The sequence below is a fragment of the Catharus ustulatus genome, chromosome 7, assembly GCF_009819885.2.
Source record: "Catharus ustulatus isolate bCatUst1 chromosome 7, bCatUst1.pri.v2, whole genome shotgun sequence".
In the NCBI taxonomy this organism is placed as follows: domain Eukaryota; kingdom Metazoa; phylum Chordata; class Aves; order Passeriformes; family Turdidae; genus Catharus; species Catharus ustulatus.
In genome coordinates this window covers 23,016,802-23,044,468 of record NC_046227.1, presented here as the reverse complement: position 1 = coordinate 23,044,468, position 27,667 = coordinate 23,016,802, and the positions used below count along the sequence as shown (strand labels likewise).

The 27,667-nt window shown below is 55.9% G+C and overlaps 3 protein-coding genes across 5 annotated transcripts in view; all 3 read right to left on the bottom strand.

The window, feature by feature from the left end:
• The window catches only part of LOC116998626 (indian hedgehog protein), a 58,888-nt gene extending 44,584 nt beyond the window's left edge, over window positions 1-14,304 (bottom strand). Inside the window, exons 1-5 of one of the 3 annotated variants that reach the window (XM_042779437.1) lie at window positions 13,973-14,302; window positions 13,241-13,426; window positions 12,180-12,389; window positions 10,209-10,347; window positions 8,705-8,763 (exon numbers count right to left, since the gene is read on the bottom strand). In XM_042779437.1, coding sequence (XP_042635371.1) covers window positions 8,705-8,763; window positions 10,209-10,347; window positions 12,180-12,389; window positions 13,241-13,426 — 594 coding nt within the window. In that variant the 5' untranslated portion in view covers window positions 13,973-14,302. Of the gene's footprint in view, window positions 1-8,704; window positions 8,764-10,208; window positions 10,348-12,179; window positions 12,390-13,240; window positions 13,427-13,538; window positions 13,827-13,972 lie in introns of those variants that run through there. The other 2 variants (XM_042779438.1, XM_042779439.1) reach the window with 2 other exon arrangements.
• A 1,381-nt stretch (window positions 14,305-15,685) lies between these two features.
• SLC23A3 (solute carrier family 23 member 3) lies at window positions 15,686-20,411 on the bottom strand. Its single transcript, XM_042779458.1, has 13 exons — window positions 20,120-20,411; window positions 19,700-19,860; window positions 19,086-19,180; window positions 18,714-18,787; window positions 18,237-18,418; window positions 17,960-18,083; window positions 17,499-17,646; window positions 17,165-17,418; window positions 16,871-16,976; window positions 16,629-16,796; window positions 16,331-16,426; window positions 16,093-16,146; window positions 15,686-16,062 (listed from the first exon to the last, which is right to left on the bottom strand). Exons 1-13 carry the CDS (start codon window positions 20,225-20,227, stop codon window positions 15,815-15,817), a joined length of 1,818 nt encoding a protein of 605 aa, XP_042635392.1. The 5' UTR covers window positions 20,228-20,411; the 3' UTR covers window positions 15,686-15,814.
• A 750-nt stretch (window positions 20,412-21,161) lies between these two features.
• Window positions 21,162-27,497, bottom strand: CNPPD1 (cyclin Pas1/PHO80 domain containing 1). The gene is made up of 8 exons (XM_033064720.2): window positions 27,267-27,497; window positions 26,987-27,089; window positions 24,623-24,704; window positions 23,960-24,080; window positions 23,741-23,869; window positions 23,504-23,565; window positions 23,124-23,241; window positions 21,162-22,616 (listed from the first exon to the last, which is right to left on the bottom strand). Exons 1-8 carry the CDS (start codon window positions 27,333-27,335, stop codon window positions 21,984-21,986), a joined length of 1,317 nt encoding a protein of 438 aa, XP_032920611.1. The 5' UTR covers window positions 27,336-27,497; the 3' UTR covers window positions 21,162-21,983.
• Window positions 27,498-27,667: the final 170 nt, after the last annotated feature.

Sequence of the window (27,667 nt, the reverse complement as noted above, 5' to 3'; positions counted from 1 at the left end):
TCATGGCATTCACACAGGTGCTCCTCTACATTTAGGGGAGAAAGAGAAATAATCCCAAAAAAAGCTGCAGATAGGCAGTGCTGTGTAGAGACCAGTGCTGCGGCAGACATTGCACTGACTGAGCAACGCAGACTTCCAACCCATAAATAAACCTGGGAGGATTTCACTTCACTTTAAATTGCTTTAAAGGTTTGTTTTCAGCAGCTAAATAGACCCAGCCTTAAATGGTATCACCAGCTCAGGCAGCAGATGCCCACAGTGGAAAGGTAGCACACCCACCCTGGCTGTTCCACACTCCCAGGTGTAGGACCCTCTCCCCCCTGGCAATGTGGCCACATTTCCAAGTGTTTCCACAACCCAGAGAGTGAGACATGACTAGGAGAGACTCACACCTCCCCAAGTGCATGGCTCCCAGAGCTGGGGCTTTCTGCAGCTGTGCTGGAGCCCATGTGCGGGCAGGGCTCCATGTGCTCAGGCTGCACTGAGCCAGGTTCCCCGCTGGCCCCCAGCAGCCAACATTAATTCATTAACAGTCCCATTAACACCCAGCTGTGGTTTCCCCCCAAACTCAGGCAGGGACCCGCTCCCCTGTGAAAGCTGCTGACAGACGAAGTTTCCACCTTCAGCCCTTCTGGAGTTCTGTATAAAAATAAGCAGGGCTTTTTTTTTTTTTTTCAAAAGGAAAACTATATTTCCCCTATCCACACGCCCTCGCACACGTGCAGGACTCACAGCAGGAATTTGCTCCAATTTCCCCCACCCACAAACATATCGCCTTTGGCCAGAGACCAAATGTGGGCATTTTCAGCCCAAGATATCAGGTTTTTCAACATCCAGAAGACAAGAAGCCACCGTCACCCTGAGCTGGGCTAAAAAAAGGGTGCCTGTTTCCTGGCCAAAAGGTGCTGGGAGACGCAGTGGTGCTCCCACCAGGGCCTCATCCAGGACCCACAGCAAGGGAGCTGCCAGCACCTCCTGAAGAATTGCCCTTCTGGCACGGCCAAACATCCTGTTTGGGATCAGGTATCGAATTTCTATTTCCCCTTTTCATTGTCATTCCCAGACAGCCATGAGCACCAGATGCTGCAGCATCCCAAGGAGATGCCCAGCTCAGCACCTTCTTGGGACCTGTTACCCAGCATTAATTTCCTCCTTTCCCACATGCTCTCTCCTCAAGAGCTGTGAGCACTAGTTGATATTCAGGAGACAACCCCTGATGCTCCAGAAGCCCTGGGCCACCCCATGCCACAGAGGGGTTGATGTCCTTATCTTACATCATCCAGCTCCACATCAGGCTCTGCAGCCTGTGTTAGCAGCACAGGAGCTGCTTCTCTGGGGCACTCACTGAGAAGCTGGTGGCCAGGAAGCAGAGATCTCAATCAAATGTAGGCACCATGCGATCAGAGCACTGCTTGGGGCTTGAAGGGTGTGCTACTTTGGCCATGTCACCAACAGGTAGCTTCAGGTCCCTGGAGAGGACAAAGTGAGTGCCAGCTATCTTCGAAGACGCCTGGTCACTAGCAGAGCACCCTGAATCCCTTTGATCCAGAGGTGTTTGCCTCACTGAGAACCCTCTAACTACTCCTTCCTTTAAATAGCAAAGCTCACAAATGCTCTATAGGGCTCCATGACTATACGTTGTCTATGTATTTGTGTACACACATGCACACAACACACAGAGATTTATTCGTGTTTTCAGAGTGGTTCAGGATACATTCCAGGACGAAATTCCAGCCGGTGCTGGAGCCAAGAACATCAGTGGCCCTGGCTTTTGCTGCCTCCTCTGCCTGTGCACACACTAAATACGGAAAGGGAGAGGTATAAATAGAGAGAGAAATACATGAATGGCCCTGTTTCCTCACGCAGATACATAGAGTGCAAAGGTCCGAGCAGAGTGGGAGCAGGCAGACTCAGGAATTCAATGGCTGTATCCCCTGGGGTGCAGAGCAACCCATTCCCAGGTCTGCCCAGATGTCTCAGCTGTTCAGAATCACCTCTGCATGGGCTGGCACAACTGGAAGAGGCTACAGAGGCTTTGGCCCATGGGATAGGGAGGGATCAACTTTCAGAAACACCCATAAAAGCTGCCAGTGGATGCCACTGGAGAAGGGATGCAGCTGTGGGTATGGAGGAAGCTAGTGAAGGGCTCAGGACACACAGGGACATGGTGAAAAATCTGACAGCCCATTTCAAGCACAGAAGGGGTGCTGGAAGCTGTGGAGAGAAGCATCAGGGGTGCAGGCAGCACTGCTCTTCTGCCCTTGGAGAGAGCGGGGATGGCAACCCCCCAGTCCAAATCCCATCAGCTGGGGACAGAGATGCTGCCACATCCCTTGCTGACACAGAGCAGTGCCTTTAGTACCTTATCAAAGCCTACCCTGTTTTCCTCCCCAAAAGGTCCTTTGCTTCCAGGAGTTGCTGCCACATCCTCAGCACCTGAGACAGGTGGCTGCAAGGCACAGTGGTGAAGGGCAGATCATACTCCACACTTTCTCCCCTGCCAACCACCCCTGCATGCCCCCTTTGCCCTCCTCTAGCCCAAACACAGTCACAGAGCCCAACCTGGTGGGGCTGGGACCCCAGACACCTCTGTGGTCCCTGCTGCCCCTCGTGTGCTCCCCAGGGCTGGGCACTGCCTGCAGCCACAGGGCTGATAATGGCCAAGATGTGGGAGCAGAGCCGGGGGTGGTGGCAGGGGGATTGCTGCTCTGCTTTCAGGAGGGGGAAGGGGCTCTCCCCCTTCAATGCTCCCATTTGAGCTGAGGCCTGGCACTGGCTCAAACCACCGCCTGCTGACACGAGATCAATCATCCCCCAAGCTGAGCAGTTCCTAAGCAGAACTGCACAGCCAGTGCCCATGCACAGGCTGGGGCCTCTCCTGCAGGATCAGGGTTTGGACCCTTCTGACAGAAGGTCTGTGACACCCTTCTTCCTGCTTGCAGCACATGGCATGGCATGGCATGGCATGGCATGGCATGGCATGGCATGGCATGGCATGGCATGGCATGGCATGGCATGGAGAGGATGAGGAACACTCCAACTGCAAAGGAGGGCTCCCTGCATGTGCCAGACCACATATGCCAGACAAGGGCTGTGCACCAGCCCAGGGAGGGTGGCTGTGATCGTCCATCCCTCCATCCCCAAGTAAACCGCTGGGTGATGCTGGGATGAAGTGGGCTGGGACCCAGCAGACAGCTGCCTGTACCTGGTCCAGGTGCCACCCACTCTCTACAGTGGCACAGCCACAGTTACAGGGGGTTGGGCTGTGAAACCCTCACATCCCCAGAAGGAGCATCCCCTCAGGGCTCCTGGGACAGCATCCACATCCTTGGCAGAGGAAACAGCTAGAGCAATCACTGCCAGCCTAGCCCTGGTCAGGCAGCCAGGGACTCACTGCTTGCCCGTGGTCTGGGCACTTTTGGGCAGACTGCTGCTCTGGGGTGCCTATGCCAAGTCTGGTTTTAGCAGCATGTAGCTCCACTGACTCACTGCTTGTGCAAGCGGCCTGTGGCTACCAGTGGCAGTCCCAAAAGTGCATCCTGGCTGGGTGCCCCTCACCTGATGGGGCCTCAGCAAATAAATAAATAATACCACAGCACCGACCACCATGGGCCTCTATGGCAAACACTGCAGGGGGCTGGTGCCCAGGCAGTGGTCAGCACCCACACTGTGATGACCACCAGTGCATCTCCCCAAGTGCACCACTGTGGGCACTACATGCTAGCCCCTGTCCTCTTCAGCCAGCAGATGTGGCACTCTGCCCCTTGTTCCCATCAGTGCCAGCATGCACACTCTTAGTCTTGTTCTCACGCTCCTGCTCTGCTACACGTGCCCACAGTGTGTAGAAACAGCCCTCACTCCATTCCTGCTTGCAGCGGTGTGCAGCCCTTGAGTACATGTGTGTGCTGGGCAGCGTGCATCCTACTCTGCTCAGCATAGCCATGGCCCACTGCATTTCCAGTGTGGGATCAGACCCCAGGGCAATGAAGAGATGATGTGACCAAAGCTTGCTCAAGAATGAAGCAAGGACCACCAGGTAGCCCCACTCCGGAATAAGACCCCATCACCCGTGGGGCTCACAGCACAAATGCTTGGCAGCACACAAGAGCTTGCTCTGCTCATCCAAGCTGCCCCACAAGCCAGCCCCATGCTGCCACCTCTGCCCTGAGCCAACCTGCTCAGGGCTGTGCAAATTTTGCACCACTCAACCCTGTTAGCAACAGCACTGTGGCCACCAGCTCCTTCCCTAGCCCAATGCCAAGGGGCCCCAGCCCAACTGAGCACCCACAGCATGTTGTCCCTGAGCCACGTGCCCTGCGTGCAAGCAGCCCATGTCGCACGCACGTCACCGGCCCCGCTCTGGCCCAGTCGCAGCTGCAAAGCCGCAGCTACCTTGTGCTAATTAAAAACATCCCTCGTTGGAAGGAGCCAAAGCGCTGCTTCCTCTCCGCTGCACTAAGCTGGCGTGGGTTTGAGGGATGCCGTCCCCACCCTGCAAAATACGCAGGCCACCACCGTCTTCGTCCTCGGCCAGACTGTGGCCACTCCGCTATCCAGGGCTTATTTTTAGCTCCTGTTAAAAAGCAGAGGCAGGGTGCTAGAGGCAGGCAGTGAGCAGCCAGGTACCGGGCTGGACCGGTGGTGGCAATGGCCTGTAGCTCCAGAGCGTGCCCTGGCCATCCTCCACCTGCCCCGCTGGCCTGTGTCCCCACACGGGAGGGGGACGGGTGCCTGGCCCTGGTCCCAGCCCCGGTGGGAAACAATAAGAGGGATGCTGACCCCCGGGCGCCCTGACGTCAGCCAGCACCACTGCCGGCACCACCGCCAGCCCTGGCCCCGGGGCTCCCACTCGCCCTCGGCTGGGGCCGCACTGGAAACTGCCTGTTTGTTTATCTTCCTCTCCAGCGTTGCTTGTTTTGATGGTACATCCTCCTCCTCCTCGCCGGGCCGCGGGGTCGAGCCGTGAACCCGCCGCGTCCTGTTTGCCGAGGTCCCGCGCTCCGCTTGCGGAGGTGCGGAGCAGCCGCCCCCGCGCCAGCCACAGCAGATAAAAATACACAGGGCAGAGCATCCTGGGGCGCGGGGGCTATATTTGCACTGATGGTATCCGTGAGCTTGTCCTCGATGTACCTGTCCCTGCCCTCCTTGGAGTAGGGGCACGGCGCTGCAGGAACCTGCTCACCCTTCTCACTCCAAGTCGGACCATAGGCTCTGGCATGAGCTGTGTCATGAAACGCTGACCATAGCCAAGCTGGGGCAGGCTCTCAAAACCCACCCTGCCTTGTGGGGTCATTTCTGTAACCCAGAGATACACGTGAGGACAAATTATCCCCAACCTGCTGGTCCTGGACTGCTGGGAATGGCGCTGGGGAAGCCCCAAAGCACTGAGCCCTCTCCAGCTGCCTGCTTCTTCCCTTCGTAGCGTGAACCCCTGGGCTTGCCAATAAAAGCCACCAGCTTTGCCTCGGCTTGTGCACAGCCACTGCTCTCCTTCCAGCTCTTCTCAAGCCCAGGCAGCTGCTCAGCAGTGAACCCTTGCCAAAAACTGTGTGTGTGTGAAAGCATCATTTCCTAAACGTATAAATATTACCAGGGCTTTGCTGGAAAACTCCCCATGGTTAGGTAAAATGCCCGGGACAGTAAAGTGAACACAAGTCCAGATAAAGGGCATGTCTAAGCTGAGAGGCTCTGCAGCTCTGCCCTGGGGGACTGACAGGTCCTTTCCTCTCCATGCAGGATACAGCAAATATCTGGGAAGTGAACAAAGCTGTGGAGCACTTGCCCACATCCAGCCCTGTACCACATCACCACAATATCTTTCCAGCCAAGAGGTGCTTACCACAACCAAACATCCATAACCTCTAGCCCCATTTCACAGATGGAGATACTGGAAGGGCCAATAGATCTCTCTTTTTTACCTCCTGTCCACTGATGTTCAACCATACACATCCCAAAACCAAACTCATAAACTTGCTTTTCTTCCAGGCAGGCTCCTAGCCCACTTTTGGAGACATTAAGAGATAGAGGATCAACCACTGCCATCAACCATGCCCCAATCACTGGCAGGAGCAAACCCAAGCACCTCCATTGTAACTTGAAATTCCCTGGCTCTGCCTCCCAGTGCCTGGCTTGTGAGCCACTGCTCTCTGCAAGATTAAAAGAGAGCCCTCCACTAACCAGCATTTTCTCCTTGTAAAGACCTACACACATTGTAATCAAGGCACTTCTCAATTTTGTCCCTGATAAGCTAGACAGAGCTCTTCCCTTCCAAGTCCCTCAATGCCAGGCTCTCTCCCCAGTCCTCAATTCATTCCTGTGACTCTGTGCTGACTGTCTAGCATCTTTTTGAAAACCTAGACGTGGGAGCTGCTTGCAGTATTCCCAGCTCTGCGCAGCACATCCTGAGGCACCCCAGCTCCTTGTGCTTCTCCTTTCAGGAGCTGACAAACAGAGTATTAAATTGCCTGGAGGCTCTGAAACAACTGCACAGAGACAATGAGGTCATCCAGACCACCTTTCTGCTGCAGGATGAGAGGAGAGACGGGGTGAAGAGCCAGTTTGGATGGTGAAGAGCTGAAAAGCCATGTTTGGTGTTTCTCACTAACATGAGACCTAGGAGGCATCAGGAGGAACGACAAGGTACCACATTCAAACCAAAGGCAGAAGCTGTTCACATCTCACATCTCATTGCTGCAGGATGGCATCATCAGTGCGTTTATAAAGAATGGGATGAATGCACAGAGGACACACACCCTCCTAGCTGATCAAACGCACAACTGCATCCTTCCACCAGCCTCTCCCCTGCAGCTAGTGCTCAGACCTGGCTACCAGAGAATGCAGAGGGGCAGCATCTCCCAGAGCCTTCCATTCCCTTTCTGGCTCCAAGACACTGCTCCTGGGCTGTTCTTGGGACACACAGCACCAACTGCCATCCCATCTTTTCAGCCTCTGACAGATGTGCTCCACAGCAGCTGCTTTTGCCAGGCTCTGTGCAGGGCTGCCTCACTCCCCTCCTGCCCACTCTGAACCTTCCCCCATGCCCCACACCCTACCAGCTCTTGGAGGACTCTGAATTTCAAGCCTGATGTTCATTTTTAGCAGATGTTCAGACGACTCTTCTACAAAGACACTTCATCATCCCCCTATCCTGGCACATCTTCCTGCATCCTCCCAGCGACAGCACTGAAACATTTACTGAATGCTTCTGCCATGTCTGGTCCAGTATAAATCATTTTTCCACCTCTGTCTACTAATAAACTTATCCTATTGCTGGGAGTTTGGGGTTTTCTCCTACTACACTAAATAAAAGCCTTTCCTTCTATTCGTTGCCATGATTTTTCCCTGATGTCTTTAGCTTCTGTTACCCATTTTCTACACTTCATAATTTCTAATTTATATTGATTGCTATCTACTCCCGCTCTCCCATTTGTTATAAACTGCTCTTTTATTTCTAATTGCTGCCTTCACTTTGTCGCTGAACCAGAACGGGCTCTGGGCCAGCACTGCCCTTTTTCTTGATTGTGGAATTGTGGCTTTTTGTGGCTTCTGAAACTCTTCTGAAAGAGCTCACAATTTTCATTCACATTTTTCTATCTAAATGTTTCCTCTGAGCTGATTTCACTCATAATTTTCCCCCTGCTTTGGGAAATTAGGTCTTTCAAGGCATGAAGGATATAAATTACCGCTTAGGAATGTCCTTTCTGTGCCCAGGGTGAATGTAATCTGGTCATGATCACTAGGCAACCTTCAAGTTGCAGTCCAGCAGTGAATTCATCTCTATCCTTCATAATCCAGGGGAAACAAAAGTTGCCTGCAGTGGATGCAGTGCCTCACATGCAAAAGAGGGATCATTTTTAATGTTTAGAAACTCCGCAGATCATCTATTGTTGGCTGCACAAGAACATCAGTTCATCTCATCAAGCAACATCCTCCCAAAGCCCATGTGATAGCACTGGCACCCTGACTGACTCCCTGGTCCCCAGCAAGTACCATTGCCTCCCACTCCTGTGCCTTCACAGTGAGTACAGGAACACTCAGAAGCATCCTGAGTCTTTTTGCGTCAATGGGCATCAAGCATTTCTGACCTTGACACATCAGCTTGAATCGTTTTAGTGCTTCTGTGATGATTTCCAGTAAGGCAAAAGAATCAAAGACTCTCTCCTTCCAGTCCCAGTTTCTTCAAAGCACATGTGTGATTTTAGAGCTGTGTGCACCAAGGGGACAGTGAAAAGCAGAGTGTGGATAACATGCTGAAAAGCTCTTGTTCCCGCAATGTGTCACTGCAAAGTCACCTCTAACAGCAGCAGGTGAACTAAAAGGAGATGGGTTTCTCCTCATTCACCTGATCCCTGCCTGCCATCAGCAGCAAAGTTTAGGTCCAGAGCAAGTGTGGGAGGTGGGTGAATACACCCCAGTGGCGGCACACTCCTGTGAAGCAGCCTGCCTGGCTTGCACCTCTGGCAGCTCCCAGCAACCAGGTAGTTCCCATCCGCCCACGTCAGGTATATTCCCAGTTCTGCTAGCCTAGAGATGAGATGCAAAGACACAAAAAGGGCCATGGGAGAGCTAGAGGGCATAAGCCCTCTTTAGCCAAGTCTAGTTATCCCCATCAGTGGTCCCATCCAGCCTGGCACACCTCACACTGCTGATGACAGCTCTCAGCCACCCCTCTGGCAAAGGAGAGAGGACTTGCACCCCTCCTTACCTCAGCCATGAAGTTCTGCTGAAACACCTCCTCCCGGAAGGGCTCTGTCCGCAGGCGGTCTGCAAGGTAGAGAGGAATCAGCTTTGGCAGGTTTGGCCAGACCTCCCCAGCTTCCCCTTTCCCTGACCAAGGGGTGAGGATGCTGCAGGGGAAAAGCTCCAGCACACTCTTCCCAGAATCAGCAGGGCACACCAGCAGCCTCTTGGGCTAGGGACACATCACCTGGTTTGCAGAAGGTGCAAGGACCAGAAGAAGTTGGAAGCCTGCTAATGTACACAGCAGCCAGGCAGAGTCAATAGTCCATCCACACTTGTCCCAGCACTTCTGCACTGAGGAGCAGGGAACAGCAGCAGGACATGCTCAACACCATTCCCAGACCTTACAGCTGGAACAAGCTGTATGAGTCTGTGGGACAGGACACTGTTTGCCCAGCTGCTCATCTGAAGGGGTGAGACAGCCTGTGTCCTCCTCTTGCAGGACAGGGACAAACCCCTGTTATATTCTGCTCCATGCCTTGTCCAAAACTCTGTTTTTTCCACATTGTTGCTAGGTTGTGGTCTGGAGAAGCAGTTGGCTGAATTTGCTCAGCCACTAGGGTGCAATGCTTCCTCCCAGCTTTCTGCCCTGCACCAAGTAAGGGACAAGAGAGGCCAGCTGCTCACCAGCATCAGTCCCTGGACCCGAGACACATTGTTCAGGCTGCTCCAAGTCCTGCAGAGACTGCACACAGCAGGATAGAGGGATGTGCAGCTGGCCAGTGCAGCTCTAGTGCACCCATAGGGCAGATGCTGTGAAGGGGCACTGGTCATGGGACAGGGTCTGGACCAGAATATTTTCCTGGACGTGACACACAAGCCTGGGCTAACCTCTACTAGTCCCTGCATGCTCAGGGTGTAAAGTTCCTGCAGAAGTGCAGTATCACCTGTGGCAGCAGGACAAAGCGTGGCAGTAGCAAGGGATGACCCGAAAAGCAGCACCCAGCCAACCTCCATAGGTGGGGAACAAACCATCTCCCAAGGTGGCTCCCCCAGCAGGTCCTGACCCATGTCCTGCCCAAGACGGCTACTGTCTGCCCATCACCCCGATGGCAAAGTGGGCTGGGTGCTGGAGGGGGGCCATGAGCACAGCTGCACTTCCCACGTTTGGGAGAGCTGGGAGCCCCTGGTTGCTCTCTAAGCACTCCGTGAGCACTTGGGAAGGGAGCCTGACACCATACAGGGCCAGCCCTTGCTGGCATCCCTGCTGGCTCCTGGGGACCAGCCAGGTGCTCTCAGAGCAGTGGAGAGTCCCTTGGCGACTCCCCAACTTCTACAGCTATCGGTCAAAGGCTGCTCCTCCCCCAGCTCTCCCCAGAGGCTGCTCCCAGCCTTCTGGCTACTGTTGTGCTGCTGGCTCAGCTAAACATGAAACACAAGCCTGGCTGGGTAATAGCCAGAGGGAGCAAAGCATGCCAGCCCAGTGCTAAGGAGGAAACTCGCTCCCTGCCCGAGACATCCCTCCTCACCTCTGCTGAGAGTGGCCCCACTCTCCCTGTAATCTTCAATCTCAGCATCCTTCTGGAGCAGCAGGGAAATCAGCTCTTGCACCTGGTGCTGCAGTGCCAGGTTCATCTGAATCAGAGGCCGCACGAGGTGACGGAACACCTACAATGGAGGAGGGATGCTCTAGGAAAGGTCCAGGTCTAGGGAGGCACACAGCTATCCACAGAGTGGTCAAAGCAGACCACCCTGACCCAGCAGGCACACAAAGCAGCCTCTCTACTATCACCTCCTTCATTCTCTGGAAGGATATTTGAGATCCCCCAACCTATCATGCCCCTTGTTTCTGTGGCCAGGCTGAGCCCACGGATGAGAGGACAGCAAACCCAGCATTGTTCCTGAAGCATTCCCACTCCTACAGCACTCCCACACTGGGCTCTGTGCTTTGCTCACCCCCAGATATGAGCCCAGAGGTGATGGCCATCACCCACAAGAGCACTTGGAGCCCACCACCTGCAGCAGAGGTGGGATGGGCAAGTCACATCGGCTCTATGCCTTCCTCAAGCTCCTGGCTGGGGCAGAGTTGGTCCCTATTGCAGCATCCACACCAGTCACACTCAGGACCCCAGCTGTTTCCCACCTCCATGGCGTATTGCAGACATCCAGTGTGTGTCCAAGATAAACAGGGGCTTTGCACCACCTCAGCTCAGCCTCTGTGCGTCTTGCCCGAGCAGGGACATCAAGTTCCTGGGGTGAGCCAAGCCAGGACCCCGATTACTTGCTCCCCAGTTTAACCGTGACAGCGAACAGCCGGCACAGCGGTGGGGAGCCCGGCTCTCCCCCGCCATGCCCAAGCGGTTCCGGGCAGAGGAGACGCGCAGCGCAGCGGGGCCCGGCGGGAGCGGCGCTCGGGGCTGCGGCGCTGCTGCCGCGGGGCCGGCCCGGGGCCGGGCTCCGCCGGGCGGTTCGCGGGCTCCGGGCGCCCTCTTGTGCGCGCAGGGCCGCAGAGCCCCGGGGGGAGCCCCGGCCGCAGCGCTGCCCCACCCGCAGGGGTCCGGCACAGCGCCTGCCTCTGGAAACGCAACATGCCGGCAACCCCGTGAAAGAGCAAAACCTTAAAAACTGAGAGACTCCGCTATAATTCCGCCTGTCATGACAGACCATTTGGGGGTACCCGCTGCCCTGTGCCCTGCTTCGTGGCTTGCTCCTAAACAGAACAGCATCACTCTGCTCTACAGGACGCTGCCATGGCATCACTCCACACTGGATACAGAATTACAGAAAGGTTTGGAAGGGACTTTCAATGTAACTCACTAGATCAGGTTGCTCAAAGTCCCATCTTTTGTGCTTTCAGGAATGGAGCACTCACAACTTCTCTGGGCAACCTGTTCCAGTGCCTCATCACCCTCGTGCCTCATCAACCTCACAATGAAGAATTTTTTCTAGCAGTTAATCTAAAGGTCTTCTCTTTTAGTTAAAAAGCATTTCCCCTTGTCCTATCACTATTTGCCCATGTAAAAGCTGCTCTCCCTCTTTTTAATAAGCCCTCTTCAAGTACCAGAAGGCTGCAATGAGGTCTCTTCTGAGTCTTCTCCATGCCAAACAATCCCATCTCTCAAAACCTGCTTTTACAGGAGACAAGCTCTACCCTTCTTATCATCTTTGTGGCTCTCCTCTGGACCCCCTCTAACACATCAAGGTTTTTCTTGTGCCGAGTATCCCATATTTGGATGCAGAACTCCAGATGGGCTCTCACGAGGACATTTCATTCATGCCCCAGTAGCAGCATGTGCTGGGCCATCCCTGTGTCACTGCATGACACAAACCAAAGCGTCAATGGGAAGAAATGGGGACAGTAAGCCTTAGGAGAGGCAGAAGGCAGAGTCAGGCAACCTGATTCTGTAGTCTACTGTAGGTTGCTCAAAAGCCTCTAAGCATAAGGAGATAATCCTTAATTTGGCCACTCCCCTCCCTGAACTCTCAGCAGCTTCGCTCACCATCTCCAAGGGAGCAGGGCAGCAGTGGAAGTCCCAGTAGAAGGGCAGTCCTGACAGCTCACTTTTCACATGCAGCCTGAGGCCACCGGGAGAGCGGTGGCAGGAGAAGGCAGTGGTGGTACCTGGCTGCCCTGCCAGCAAGGGGCACATCAGGTTGCACAAGTGGTTCAGGAAGGAGGACACGTGAACCGTCAGCCGCTTGTTCAGCTCCTGGGAAAAGGCAAAGTTAGGGGCCACAGCACAGCTCTGGGGAAAAACCAGCAGAAATCCCAGCACCAAGAGAGCCAAAGTACTGCATGTTCCACAGCAAAAAGCCATCCCTGGGCCTTGGCTTCCAGCTCTCTGACATGACATTCCTCACTGATTCTCCCAAGCCACCCATGCTGGGAAGACTCCCCTATTCTGCCAGTCCAGGTTGGGCAGGGTGCAACGGTCTGCATTAGCACATCTGTTCTGCATGTCACCACAAGCACCACAGCCTGGCTGAGAGCCAACAGCAGGACAACCTGCCAGAGGTGGGGGATGGCTGTAGCCATCTGCCTCTGCCACCAGCCACTCAGCATTATATGACACAGGGACATGCCACTCCAATGGCACGTGAGGGCCTGGGCACATGGGCTGAGGAGATGAGGTACAGCTCCATGCATTTTTGGGGGCCATGCTGACAGGATGCCCCATGAGAGACTGTAATAGCTATGAATGTGAACAGAATCTCTCTGTCATGAGTAGAAAGCAGCCTTGTTTCAAGCTCCTCTTTAGTACATTGACCCTGGGGAAAGCAGCTGCCCATCCAGCCCACAAGTGAAGAGACCGTGCCAGGCCCTGTATGCAGACCCACATTAGGCATGCTAAATAGTGTGGCCCTCTCTCCCAGGAGAAGGGTATTTGGCCAAGTGGGGTGACAGGGCTTGGGCAGAACCACACAGGGACTTCCCAGGTTGGGCATTTGCACCCAAGCCCAATCAGACCCAAAAACCATTGTGACATCAGTCAATTTATGCTGGTAGGTCAGCTGCTGGGAGGAGAAAAGGAGCTCCTAGCCTGGCTTTTCAGACACTCACCTTGGACCTTTGTCCCACAGCCTCAGCATCTGCACTCTCGTACCAGACACCCCTGAGGTCAGAGATCAGCAGGATATAGCCAGTATCCCTGAAGAGCACTTTGGCAAGAAAAGTGGACTCCCCGAAGCAAACCGAAGACCAGGGCTGGGTCAGGAGGCTGCTCTCCAGCTCCTCGGAGCCCTCCATCTGCAAGAGAGCAACCAGGTCTCTGCCTCAACCCCCACCCAGGAAGACCCGGTCCCTGGGGTGGCCTCACAGGGACCGTCAGTCCCACCTGACAGCACGGAAGTGAGGATACCTAGCCAGCTCTAGTCACACATGCAAGCAGAAGAGCTGGGCATGTGTTTTGTGAGTTTCTGCAGGGCAGGTCCTGCCGCAGCTCACAATAAGCGCCCCAGCTGCACCAGCAGGCGCACGGCAGTGGAGCTGCTGCCTCCCCGGGGTACCCGGTGGTTAACATGGCAAGACCTCTACGCCCAAATCAGCATTTAGGCTGCCCCGCCGGCAGCGGGCGGGTAGCAGGGTGCTGCACCCTCCTTCTGCTGGGGCATCCCATCCCCGCCTCCAGGCGAGCCCGCGCCGTCCCTGCCGGCTGTGACCCCGGCGGAGCGCCGGCAGCACACCGCTGCTTCCCGCTCCTCCTAGGACGGGCTCCACGCCCCCCAGAACACTCGGGGCCCCAGCGACCGCGGGGTGCCCGCGGCCTGGCGCTGTGCGGAGCCGCAGCATTACCCGAGGGCAGGAGGAGCAGGCGGCCGGAAGATGCAGAGACACGGGCTTGCGAGCGGCGAGCGGCGCCGGGCCGGAGGCGAGCGGAGACTACGGCTCCCGGCATGCTGCTCTCTTCCGCGGGCCGGGGCAGGCCGCGATGGGCGGCTCCTTGCGCTCCGGGAGCTGCCGTCCCTTCCACAGAGCCCCGGGGACGCGGGCGGTGCTTTGCGTGCTCATGAGGACAGCGAGCCGAGCTGGCGCGTCCCTCTAGAGCGCCCGCGGTTGTCGCAAGGGGTGCCACGGCCAAGAGGCTGGTGGAACCGAAATGCCGTAGGACTTTATTCTGCGCTTGCGCCTGTTGCGAAACGTCCCGGCACAAGTGCCCAGCTGGTACGGGGCCCGGTACAGCCGGAGAGGCAGCGGGGAGCTCCAGCTGCTCCTTGGCCCGAGGTTTACTCCTCAGCCCCAGGGTGCCGGAGCAGGCCCAGCCAGGGCAGCGCTCGCTCCGCTGCTCTCCCGGCGTGTGCAGGGACTCGGCTGCTGCGCACGGTGAGCCCTGCATAGCAGGGCTGCAGGCGCCTGTGTCCCCATGCCTGGGCGCTGGGCTCTAAAGGCGGCACAGAGCAGTATTGTGCCAGCTTGGCACACCACCCCCCTCCCCGCTTCCTCCACACTGAGGCCCACCCTTAACCCAGGCACTGATTTCCAAACCTCGTCGCCCATTCTCTGTGTTCTCCCCACCAGTACACCATGCATTGAGGCCATCCAGGCTGGGCCCACAAACTGCTCCAGATGCGCTGCCCCTGAGTCTCCCATTTACACTTTTTGCACACATGCCTCCACTCACACCTCTGCCCATCATGCAGGCTGCAGCCACCTCTCAGGGCAGTGCCAGGCAAGTGTAGTCATTGCACAGGGTTTGCATCCTGGCAACGTGTCAGGAAACACGGGAGTAGGCAAGGACTTTGCAGTGCAGGACAAACTAGGTTGCATGATCAGGTTTGGGGTACAGGACCCAGTTGGACTTTGAGCACAGCTGAAATGTAGGGTCAGGTGAGGGTGCTGGTTGGATGAGGATGAGCTGTGCATTACACTACTGTGTACAGCTGTGGGGGTCACAGAGAGCTGGGGAAAGAGAGCCCACACCTAGGAACCTGCACACACAGCACCACCTCATCCCTCCCGCCCTGCATCCATCTTTGGGTGTTTCACCTTGGGACCAGATGTTCTTCTCCGTGGAAATCCACTATTGGCTAGTGTAGTCACAAGAGCAATGCCTAGGGGGTGTTTATATGGTGAGTGCTACTGGGACTGTTTGACTGTAGATGTAAGGGTGTCCACTGTTTGGGAAACTGAGCTGAGTTGTACCTCCAGCCTGCAGCATCCTGGAGTGCCAGAGCATTGGTGTATACCTGGTGCCATGGGCAGCGAGGGGCCATAGGCACAACTGGGACACAGCAGGGAGTAGGTGGAGAGCCAGTTGTTCCTGAGCACAGTGCCAGCAGGTGAGCTCAGGCAGAGTGACAGGCCTTTGGGGCTGGCCAAAGCACTGAAATCTCCCCTAGCATTAGAGTGATAGTGCGGTGGCAGCTGCAGGTGTCCCTGTCCTACAGTCACAGTCTTCAGGGCAACAGGGAATCCCCTAGGTAAATCACATCTGGAAAGAAAACCTCTGGAAAAGGCAAAGGTGGTTGAAGGTTTTTATATCTCGCTCTCAAGCAGGGAAATCGGGTTTGTGTTAGAAGGGGGGAAGCTCAGGTTCCTCCAGTCCTCTAGGGCTTCAGAAATGAGGAGCAAAGTGGCTCACAAGCTGCCTTGAGGGCACAGCCTTGTTTTTGCATGAGGTGCCCTCAGATGATAGGGTCAGGCCACAGTGTGCCATGCAGGCATGTCTGTCTGGCTTGGCCTTATTGCTGGCTGCAGCTCCCCAGAGCTGGGTTTGGGGAGCAGGTGTGTCCCTTCCCCTGGGGCAGCAGTCCCCTCCTCGGTGCCACAGCTGCTCTCCTCCTCTTCCTCACTCCTTGGGCAGAGGAAGTAGCACGGAAAGGCTTTGCAGGAAGATGGAAGCAGCCTCCTTAGCCCAGTGGGGAGTTGATATGCTTGGCTGGCTTCTCCTCTCTCTCCATGGAGGTGAGAGTCACTAGCTCTGGCTTTCCATGGCTGCTCAGAAAGCAGCCCTCGTTCCTCCAGCGTTCCTGCAAGGAGGGAGGTAGGCAATGAAATGGAAGCCCCTTCCTCCTAGGTGCATTCTCCTAGCCCAAACCAGCCCCAGCACCCTCGGTAGGACTGCTTGGAGGCAGAGCTGGTGGTTTGCTCCATGGACAGATCCAGTCCTCGGAGCAGGGCATAATATGAAGAGCACCTAGAGCAGTCCCTCACCTGAGACCGTGTTCTCCAGAAAAAATGACAAGAATCCGGTTAAGAAGACAGGGACCATAAGCAGGGAGAGGAAGAGGAGGTCCAGTGGCACCCAGCCTGCAGGGACAGTGCCAGAATCAACCAGGAGGTCCCAGTCCAGCCAGGGGAAAGGGGCATGAATAGCCATTGCAGAATCAGGGATTGAAGAGGTAGCTGCCTGCTACCATGAGCTGACCCAGCCTCCCAGAACACTGGAGATGTGTGGTCACCATGCCATGGGACTCAAGGCATTGCCTTACCTGGGGAATGTCCCTCATACCTGTGGCCAGGGGAGCCGGAGCTGTGCTGAACCACCGCGGTAACAACAGTGCCATGAACATGGTAAAGCCAACAATGAAGATGTTCCTCCCTGAGTCAATGTCTGTGTACTGGAAGTAGGAGATCCCCGTGCCCACAGCCACGGCGTAGGTTACACAAAGCACCCCTCCTGCGAGGGGCAGGAGTCAGGCAGTGCCAGGCAGGCTGCAGGTACTGCAGCAAGGGGCAGGGCAGGGTACCCACCGTGAACTGCCAGTGGGATGTGGGTGAGGAGCCCTGCCAGCCTCGGAGACATGCCCAACACCATGCACACCAGGGCACTTACTTGCACTGAGAGGCGAGAGCCAGCCTGGCAAAAAGAGTGGGAAAGTGAGGATGGGTAGCATCAGCCCCTGCTCTGTTTCCCGCCCCCTTCTGCTACACACACCTGCCTTTCCCTGTGCTGGCTCAGTGACAGCCTGACAATTACAAGTCCTGCACACCTGCTCGACTGCCTCCCCATCCCTTGCCAACACATTTCCTCCTACTTTGGCATACCTGCGTGAGGCCAGTGGCACAGGTGTTTGCAATGCTGGAGGCCGTGCCCCCTGGGGTGCCCAGCAGTCCTGCCAGGAGGCTGCCCAGCCCTTCCATGCAAAGCCCCCGGTTACAGGCATGAGGGGGTACCCGGGGGACTCGCAGCAGCCTCCCACACAGCACATAGCAGCCCACAGAGTTCATGCTGCAGCCGATGGCCATGGCGATGCCCACCGCCAGCGCCCGGGGGGTGAGCAGTGGCCACCTCCACTCTCCTGCAGCAGAGGGAAAAGGGACAGGTGATAGAAGTCCTGTCCAAATGTGGATGGCTGCACTCAGCCCTGCTGCCCCCCACCTGCATAGGGAATGCTGATCCAAGGGGCATTGAAGGTGCTGTTGGCCCAGGAAAGCTGTGCCATGGTCACATCCAGTAATTCCCAGGGAATGTGGAAGCAGCTGAGGATGGCGCAGACAGTGCAGACACCAGCAAATGGGAGCAGTACCTGCAAGGCAAAAGGGAACCCTCGGCAGGGGATTCTCCTCCCCTGCCTGCCCTGGCCAACACTCCATCCTTGTCCTGTCACATCTCCCAAGAGTCACGCCACATCTCCCCTTACCCCTGCAGAAAGCATCCCAAGCTGATCTGCTCCAACACCCTAGGTCCCCAGCACTTCCCCAGAAACATCCATGTTCTGGGAGCTGCACCAGAGCTGTTCTTCCCTGCCTGTGCTCCAGGTGTCATCTAAACCCACATGGAGGAGCCAGGCTTGGAGAAAGAAGGCTGGTGACAGTGAAGAGAGCAGACAAACACAGTACCGAGAATGTGCGCAGGGTGGGAACTGAATACTCTGTGGAGCCCTCCCAAGCATGGGGCCAGGCACAGAAGGGCAGACGGCAGGACCGCAGGTGTTGGGAGCAGGTGACAGCAAGGAGCATGAGCCTAGGAGAGTGAGCACAGGTCACCACATAGCATCACAGTCGGTGATGGGGCCCCAAATGTGCACTGTGCACTGCAGGAGTGCCCCATTCTTGTCCCACTGGGGAAAGAAAGCCCCAGGAGCCGCCCACCAGAACAACCCCTGGGCTCACATACAGCAGTGCTACACCCCAGTTAGTGGAGCAGAAGAAAGCAGCTTCCTTGTATGCAGACAGCCCGATGATGGAGAGACTGGGGGCCAGGACCATGGGCCCGCAGTGCCATGCTGCCCACCCACACATGCCAGACAGTCCCAGCATGAACTGAATCAGCCCAGAGATCAGCACTGCTCCAGAGACCTGAAAGAGGAAAGGATGGGCCTGTGGGGCAGGATACATGAAGAGCAGTCCAACACCTTCCCTTAGCCACATTTCCACTGCCCAGCAGCTGGGAACAAGTGCTTGTTTCATATACTCTGCTCACCCCAAGCACAGAGAAACACATACTTGGACATGCATCATGATCCCCATTGCCTTCATACCTCTCTTCATGGCAAATCCCAGGAAAAGAGGCTGGGGGTACAGGGATATGGGTGACAAGTGGAAAGCTGATGGAGTGGGATAGGGACCCCCATTCCAGCACAAGAGCACCCACCTCTTGCAATGAGTCAGCCCAGCTCTCTGTGTCTCTGCACTGAGGTACAAGGCATGTACTGGCCATGGCTGTACCTGGAAGGGAATTTTGTAAGGGTGTGATACACATGGATCCTATGCTCCTGGAGCTGTGTCCGAGAGGATGCAGTAATGAGGCTGCTGGCTGCAGAAGGGGAAGTGTGTCAGCATCCCTGTCCCTGGGAAAGTGACCATGTACATTGCAAGTGCACTCAGGAGCGAGTAGGGTGCTGTGCACCATCACCAGAGGGCCAGCAGGGAGGATCCCTTGCTACCCCTCATGCCTACTCCACCTACCAGGCACCTCATCATTGTCCCAGCACCAGCATGACCCAGGCTCCAGGGCTGTGCTTACCGTTCCTGTCTGTGCTGGCACGAGGGGACAGGTGGGAGCTCAGCACCATGGCAGGGACCAAGTACTCAAAGGATGGGATTTGAACCAGCGGCAACCTGAGGAAGGGGACGACAATGGCACATTAGAGAGGAAGGACAGGGAAGGGAACAGGGCTGCTCCAAAAGGCCAGGCTGCCAGAGGAACAGGGGTGGGAAGGGAAGCAGATAAGAACCCCAAAGTGGCAGGAGGTTACCCCATATTCTACATGTGCCCTAGTACATCCCAAGTGACAGCACATGGAATGGATGGAGAGGTCAGAGGCTTTGCTAAATCCCACAGCCAGCCTTTGTGGGAAGCACAGGCATCGGATGGTCTGAAGGAGCTGTGTATGATGCTGGAGCAAGGCAGTGAGGAGCTAGAGGGAAAGCACACCAGTTTTTCTAGAGGTGTGTGTGAGAGGGGGAAGACATCTGTGACAACTGTGCAGAGATGCAGCCTACAGAGGTTCTCCTTGTGCCCCCTCCCACTCCCAGCAAAACTCATCTTCCCACGTGCCAGGAAGAGACAGACATGCCCTGCCGTGGCATTACCCTCCTCCTGGTGACAGCTGCTCCCCCTTCGTCCCCCTTGCTCACCGGCTCCCCAGGGTGGTCTGCAGCACTGTGGAGATGCCGCAGGCAAAGAGGCTTCGTGCCAGCAGCTTGCTGGTGGTCTGGGCATGAGGTGGCTCCTGGGGCAGTGTGGGCAGCAGGAGGAGGTGGAAGATGCAGAGCAAGGAGGTCTGCACAGCCAGGTGCTGAGCAGGGAAAAGATGAAGCGGTCACAACTCCTTGCAGCACTGAGAGCTGCAGTTCCCCATGCCCAGTCCCCCTGAAGGGTGGATATCCACTGACAGCGCCTGGGCAGCACTCACTACTGCCCACTCCCCTCCCAGCCCACACTGACCAAAGCCCTACACACCCTTTGCCTAGAAGGATACAGCCCCTGCCCTGCGATCTGAGAGCCCTCTCCTCATCAACCCATCTCTCTGGCTGCTCACCGTGGTTCCCCCTTACCTGAAGAGCTAAGCAGCAGCTCACCATCCAAGTGCACAGCTTCTGGGAGGAGCAGGATGTGAGCATGGGGCTCCCAGCTCCAGGTGCTCTGCCATGGCCCCCATTCATGCTGCTGTCTTCCCCACACTGCTCCCAGTTTTCGCTGCAGAAGGTAGGCAGGCTTCCACCCTCAAGATCTCCTCACAAATCCTCACATGGCTGAACTTCCACCTTCTGCAGGAGCTGCCCCAGAGTTAGCCATTAACTTGAGTTGGTGAGTAACCTGCCCTTGTGGCCAGGAATGCGAGTGTCACTCTGGTTTGTCACCAAAAGGGCCAGGTGACAGGCAGCCACAAGCAGGCTATCAGACACTATTACAGGGCCAGCTACCCACAGCCTGGGTCCCATCTCTGCCTCTGTGGGCAAAGACTGGGTAGGCCACAGCCTTGGCGCTTCTTCCTCCATGTGCTTAGATATTCCCACCAGCAGCATCCTCCAGCTTTAGTATGCCCTGCTCATGCTCGTTTCGCCCCAGAATAGCATCTGCTGCCCTCCCGGTCCAGCCTGGTCTCTAATGGGGTCTATAACATCCCCCATTCTCCTAGGAGAGTACTGAATCCTGACACTGGACAAGGATGCCAGGGACAAGAGCTGCCTGGTTGGCTGGAAAGGATCCCAAGGGCACACAGGCAAGGGATGCTCATGTTTTTGTCAAGGGGCAGAGGTGGCTGCATGAGTGACCTGGTCAAGCCCTTGCTGTTCAAGGCTCACTCATTAACAGGTAAGAATCTGGAGCAAAGAGCAGTGGAGAACACACATTCCCCGCATTCCCAAGGATGGGGAGCCTCCTCTCTCCTGTTGTCCCTGCTGCACCAGACCCAATATCCCTCCTGTCATGAGAGAGACTGCAGGACAGGCCTTGTAGGTCTCCTGGGCTCACTGGCAGGACCTAGGATCTGTCTTGCACAGGGGCTCCCCAGGAGCAGGCACAGCTGCCAGGACGTGGTTCCACTCTGGGGCAGTCATGCTGCCAGTATGGAGCAGCTCAGCAGGACAAGGCAGGCACACAGCAAGAACTACTTTTATTGGAAGAGATTTGCATCTACAAAAGAGTGAAAAACAGGTGTAAAATCCACAGTAAAAAGAAGGGGCATGATGAGCTGGCCAGGTCAGCAAGACAAGGTGCCTTCTTCCCACTCTGAGGAGCAGTCAGGCACTGTTTTCTCACAGACACAGACAGCTGGGGTTTGGGATGGGGTCACAGAACACCCCAGATTCAAAACACCCAACACAAGCAGGATAAGGAAGTTCAGCCCTAACCAACCCCATCCCCACCAAGCCCAGAGGGGCACAGTCACATCAGGGTACCTGCTTGGTGTCACTCTTGCAAGTTTCAAGAAGTGGCCTAAGAGCCCCCAAATGTAAATACTGCTATCACTAGCCAGCTCACTCCCACCTCCTTCAACTTCCTCTCCCCTACCCCAGGCACCCCATCTTCTCACTGGGGTCACTGCCTTAGCCCCTCCACCCTGCACACACAGTCCCAGGCTCCAACATCCCATATGCCACCTCTGTCCAACACCACTCACTACAGGAAGAGGTACAATACCCCCTCTGCACAAGAACCCCAGCCCAAAGGCAACCCATATTTACCCTCCAACTATTAAGTTCCCACCCCAGCAAGCCAGTTCTACCCCAACCTGTCCCAGCAGCCCCTAAGTGAACAACATCCCTGCCATAGGTGGAGGGACACAATTGCTGGTTTGAAAGTGATACAGGGACCTTCAGCCCCATGCAGTTCCAGGGATCAGGGGTCCCAGAAGTGCAAGGAAGTGAGTTGTGCCACACTAGAAGGGAAGGGGAAAGGGGCTGCTGTCCTATACTCCTAGCTGGGAAAAATGAAGCTCTTGATTCTACTGAGATCCATAGCAGTATGCAAGAAGCACTGCTTCAGCCCCAGGGGGTCCAGCCAGTCCTCATGGTTGGGGGCTGCATCCCATGCAGGGCCCACAGTGGCTGAGCAAGCACGGCAGCGGAGCACCGGAGGAGCCGGCAGCACGGTGAGTCCGAAGGGGCCAGGCTGGCTGGGGGCTGCGGTGGGGGTGGTACGGTTGGATCTCTCACATGCCGTGGGCACTTTCCGGAAAGGACCTTGTGGGAGGCTCCTGTGTTGGGGTAGATCAGGTGCCTTGGAGTAGGACAGCGCCGTCATCATGCTGCCCCACAGGTAGAGTGCAGTCGCTGTGACACCTCCACGACGTGGTTCTTTGGTCAGCTCATTCTCCCCAAGGCAACGCGTGCAGCTGGCTGAGGAGACATTGGGCAGCTCGGGCTGGGGTTGGCCAGGGGTTGGGGCTGGCTGGGCATCCAGCTGGCACCTCCCCTCCTCAGGGAACAGGGTAGGCCGGGGGGCTGCGGTGCTGACACTCCTCATGCACACGGACCGGTGCACTACAGTGATGGAGGCGAAGATGGCCGCGAAGCCCGTCAGGTACACCACACCCAGGAGGCAGGCCAGCTGAGGAGAAGCCAAAAGTTAGCCCAGATTCCCCCAAGCAGCACCACTAGCCACAATGTAGAATGGCCATGATCAACCCAGCAGCCATGACAGGAAAAAGCATCACCAGCTCCAGGGCTGGATGTTGAGGGCAGGCAGCTACACTGCTAATGAGGGGCAGCACACAGCCTGCCCAAAGCTGGACCTAAATATCACAAACCAAAATACCCTAGCTAAAAGCCAATAGTTCTTGTTCAAAACCCTAGCCAGTACCCAGTTGCCTCCATGCCACCACCATGTCCTTGTGCCATGACTTCTGGGCCTGCTGTCCAGCACAGGGCACACTACCCAGCACCAGGCTGCAGTGCCTGAGGCAGTGCAGCTGCACATTAGCACCTTCTGACAGCTTCCCTTTTCAACAGGAAATAAACCAAGGTGCTGCTCTCAGTGGAAAAGAGAGTCCTGCTCCAAATCCACAGCCCCCTGGGTCCCATGGTCTTGCAATTAACTGCTCTCCTACGCCCTTACCTTCACCACTTGCTGGTAGAACTGGCCCAGCACATGCTGCCACATGGACTGCTCCATGAGGACACACAGATCTGTGTAGGTGAACCAGCCACGCCACATGCCCTGTTTCTCAGCCACACTACAAGGAAAAAAAATTTTTAAAAAGGAATGGTGGACGTGATATGGACCTTCCCCATCAAAGCAGCTTCAGCCTAGGCAGGCTTGGAGAAGACCCTGCTTAAGCTCTGAGGGGGCTTAAGCTCTAGAAGGGAGCTGCAGAGCCTAGCTAAGGCTCACAAGTGTCCCAACCTCTTATTTTACTGCAGCAGGGCTATCTCCAAGCAAGGGCAGAGCCAGGCTGCAACACAGATAAAGGGATCACCCCCACCATAGACACCTACCGTCCTTCCAGCCAGCTCAGCACTTCAAACAGCTCCCGAGGATCTGTGTAGAGACTCCAGTCCTGCCGAGACAGCATTAAAAGTCAGTGTAGTCAGGGCAGGTCACCCAGCACCCAGACACATCTTCTCTATCCCTTCATGGAAGCATGTCGGGGAAAAACAGGAATCCAGACTCCCCTCAATGTCACTTTTCCCCTGCTCTGTGAAACAGTTGGCAACAGTGGCAGTTTCACTTACAATGGCACTCAGGAAGTTCATCTCCAGTGTGTTCATGGTCTGGACATCCACCTTCCCTGCTGCTCCCCACTCATCGTTGAACACCTCCTCCTCCTCACCCTCATCATACAGGTACTTACTTGCAACCATCTAAAAGTAGCACAAAGGACAAGATCTCAGCCTCCACTGCACTCCTAAAGGCTTCCCTCCAGTCCAGTTACACCTCTGCCCATCACTCACCATGGAGATCAGGAAGAGGTCTGAAGACGAGATCTGCTGGAGGTATTCAGGGTTCCGGTGCCGGAGTCTTTCAATGTAAACCAGTGCCAACATCATGGAGCAGGGCGAGATGCAAGCTTCCCTGTAGGACAGGACAAGAACCAATGCTACAAACATCCCAGGCACCAGGGCACAACTTGGTTGCTCCCTCCCCATGCATTCAATAGGATGGTGCAGCAAATCACTAGATGGGTCACAGCCTTGAGCTGCAGCAACAGAAAGTACACGGCATGCAGGGTGGAGAGCAGAAAGTCCTGGTTTCTGTTCCCAGGCACAGTCAGCTCCAAACTGAGCAGCCTTGTCTGCAGCAAGGCATGCTGCAAGCACTCAGCTGCCAAGAGGAGCCTCCAGGTTCAAACCTGGTTACCCAGGGAGCTGCAGATCCAGACAGTACAGTCTCCCAGTAACAACAGCACATATGCACCCCAGAGAGCAGGATAAATGCAAAGCTGACTGCGTCAGGAAGTCACTGTGCCTGCTGTCCGTGCCTCCAGCTTCTCTTTGACACTAATCAGGCCTAGGCACAAAGCCAGTGGCTGGCCCAGAGGACAGCAGTGAGTCACAGGTAAGACCAGAGCTCCAAGTTCTAACACAGGACATGAAGGGACAGGTTTTGCTTCTTACCGAGATACGTGAGACACATATTTCTTCTGGAGTCTGCGGATAGGACTGGGAGCCACTTTCTGCAGCAGCTCCACAGCAATATCTAGGACAGAAAAGCACCATAAGAGTTAGTCCCATGTGGCCCACCCCATGCCCACCCTTCCCCTTCTCCCTACAAGCCCATCAGGTCTTGCTGTTTAATTTAAACTATGAGGCCTTATCAGAGGTCAGGGACAAGTGAGGAACAAACAAACATGCAGAGCAGGCAGATCACAGCAGGAAGAGGATGTGAGTGACCAAGGCCTTGCAGCAGTGCCAGATCAGCAGTCTGTGTCATGGGGAACCACCAGCAGTCAGCTGCAGAAAAACACCCTGCCCTCACCCTGCAGGGTCTCAGACAGCCCTTCTGGAGGCCTTCATGCTTCTTGGACCTGATGTCACATCACATCTTTATGGTCCTTTGCTCCCCTCCACCCAGCAGCATCTTGCCCCTCCAGATCTCACCAGCACTGATGCAGCTTCCCCTACACCACAGCCTGAGATGAAGTACAAGGTACCCCAGTGAGCAGCAGTCAGTAGGCACTAACAGGTATCAAAGCAGCAATACAGTGTAACTGCAGCTCAGCCTGCTTTCCCTGCACTCAAGGACGTGCCTCAGCTTTCCAGCACTGAAAAGGCCAGACACTGACATACATACACTGGCAGCACTACAGTCTGATGATAGGCAAGAAGTGCTTTAGACAGGAAACTTCAACTCCATTTTGTTTCTGAGCCCTCGGCTGACAGAGTTGAGAGCAGAGCAGAGTTTGTCCCAGCAGCTTTGCATTTCCAGCTACTCAGGGAAACATCACCGCACCCCTCCCTTCTACACCTCTCCAGCACCTAAGAGGATGGTTGCACTAACACCAGTGATTTACCCAAAGATCGGCCAAGCTCAGAAAAACACTGCTCTAAGGAACTTCCCTACACCATTCAGGCCACACCACTACTACAATGTACAGCCAGGCAGACACAGTTCCAGCCACCCATTGGCTACTCCCAGCCTCTCCCTCTGCTGCTGCTCTCTCTGCCCTTCCTAGTCACCACTGTGCCACTGCAGAGGCAGTACCAAATCCACAAGTGATCCCTACAGGCTCTGTCCTGATATGAAACCAAACTCCTCAGCCCACAAATCCAACTCACAACAGTGTCCTGCCCTAGAGGGAATGGAGAGCAGTTGATCAGTTTCCCTATCTCACAGCACTGCACACTGAGTGTGATTACAGTTCTGTTTCCAAAGGAACAAGTTCACATTTCAACTTCTCTCCTCAGCCAGCCCCATACTGCCTTCTGCAACCAACCCCCAATACAAAAGACCTTTTCCTGCTATTCCACTCTCCCAACGAGCTTCTACCTTGTTTGAGAACAGTGCCATAAACTTGCCATGTAGCAATGACACAGTTGTACCAAGACAGATGCCATAGTCCTAGGCCCCATTTTTTGAAAGCAACTGGTGAAGGACGTGTGTAAAAGCAGATCAGCCCATGGACATATTCTCCATGTGCTATTCTTGCCCCCAGCTGCTGGAGCCATGGCATTTCCTGAGTGCAAGGCAATCCTTAGAGTTAATAGCCCCCAAGAGTTTTCTTGCATGACTGTACCCTTTGAACTTTCATCCATGGGACAGTCCCACCTTGCAGCCCAGTGTAATGTCAGCCTCCAGCCTCCCTCACACTGCTTGTGTTGGAACTCGTGACTCCCAGCAGCGCCCAGGCAGCTGCCTGCTCTGAGTCTGCCCTGCACCACACACTCAGCATCCTCCTCCTCACCAAGGCACATCACACACAGCCTCCTGGTAACTTCAGAGTGTTTCCCTTACAAGCAGCTAATGAAAATGCTGAGACAACCACACACTGAGGGCCCTTTTCCACCCCTCAGCCTTAATCCAGCCATGTCCTACTGCTCCCCAAAACACTGCTGAATCAACAGGGGAAAAAAATGTAATCCAGACAAACATAGCAAGAACTTGTCACCTTGGTGCACACAACTAGAAGTTGAACAAAATCCTGAGTGTTTTGCAGAGCACAAGCAATTACCTAAGACAGCTCTCATCAGGATCAAGTTCACAACCTTCTCTGCCAAGGATTTCACAAGCAATCTAAAGGACTTTACACACCGGTGAGATGTCAAAAATGCAGCAAGGGGCCAGATGGGACAACAAAACACAGAACAGAAGCCATGAGGCTCTGGCATCCTGCCCTGCTGTGTTGCACTGAGTGGGAAAGGCTGGGCAGGGGTGGGATTTGGCACTGAGGAGGAAGCAGGTGACCTATTGGTCTCGGCCCCTTGGGCTACTTCCAACCCCCTTGACTCAGCATTCCCATCTGGGGACAATCAGCAACCCACCTGCCACGGGGCTGGAGAGATTATCCAGGCCGCAGTCTTTGTCCCAGCCATAATAGAGTCGCTTCCGCACTCTCTCGCTCAGCTGCTGGTGCCGGGGCAGGAACTGAAGGCAGACAGAGGAACGTGAGGAAGGCCCAGAGCACTCCTCAGGCCGTGCTTTCCAACCCAGCTCAGGGCTACACCGGGCCGGGTGTGCGGCCACATGGGACCCCCGGGAGCGGGGGGTAGGAGGGATCACCCCGAGGGCCTGGTAAGAGCAGGTTAGGCCGCGGATACTCACCGTGAACTCCTGGAACCCACTGAGGGAGAAGGTGCCCTCCTCGTCCAGCAGCAGCTCGTCCAGCTCCATCTTGCCCGCTCGCAGGGCGGGGGCTGACAGATCCCGCTCGGGATACGGGGCCGGCTCTGAGGACGCGGTGCCGGTCCGCTCCGAGGCCGAGGCCCGGCGCAGTGTCGGGAGCGGAGCCGTCAAAGCCGCTCCCAGCCCGACCGCCACCGCCCGCCCTTGCGCCCTTCCTGTTCCGGCGCGGGGCGCGGCCGCTCCCCGCCCCTCCCGCCGCCGGGCGCACGCGCGGCCGGTGTCACCCGGTCCCCCCCGCCTCGTCCGTCCCCGGGCGCACGCGCGCGGCGGCAGCGGCCGCCGGTCCCTCAGGCGGTGCCGCCCGCCCGGGCCGGTGACAG

Bases quoted from the DNA above. Each gene is read 5' to 3' on its own strand.
- CNPPD1 (XM_033064720.2), bottom strand. From the start codon at position 27,335: ATGGAGCTGGACGAGCTGCTGCTGGACGAGGAGGGCACCTTCTCCCTC. The intron at 24,705-26,986 runs GTGGGTTGCTGA...TTTCTGTCCTAG, and splicing joins TCTCTCCAGCCCCGTGGCAG to ATATTGCTGTGGAGCTGCTG. The intron at 23,242-23,503 runs GTAGGTGTCTAT...TTTTCCTTGTAG, and splicing joins CTGAGCTGGCTGGAAGGACG to TGTGGCTGAGAAACAGGGCA.
- SLC23A3 (XM_042779458.1), bottom strand. From the start codon at position 20,227: ATGAATGGGGGCCATGGCAGAGCACCTGGAGCTGGGAGCCCCATGCTC. The intron at 18,084-18,236 runs GTATGTGAGCCC...TCACTCTCCTAG, and splicing joins AACTGGGGTGTAGCACTGCT to GCTCATGCTCCTTGCTGTCA. The intron at 17,419-17,498 runs GTGGGGGGCAGC...CCTCTGCTGCAG, and splicing joins GATCAGCATTCCCTATGCAG to GAGAGTGGAGGTGGCCACTG.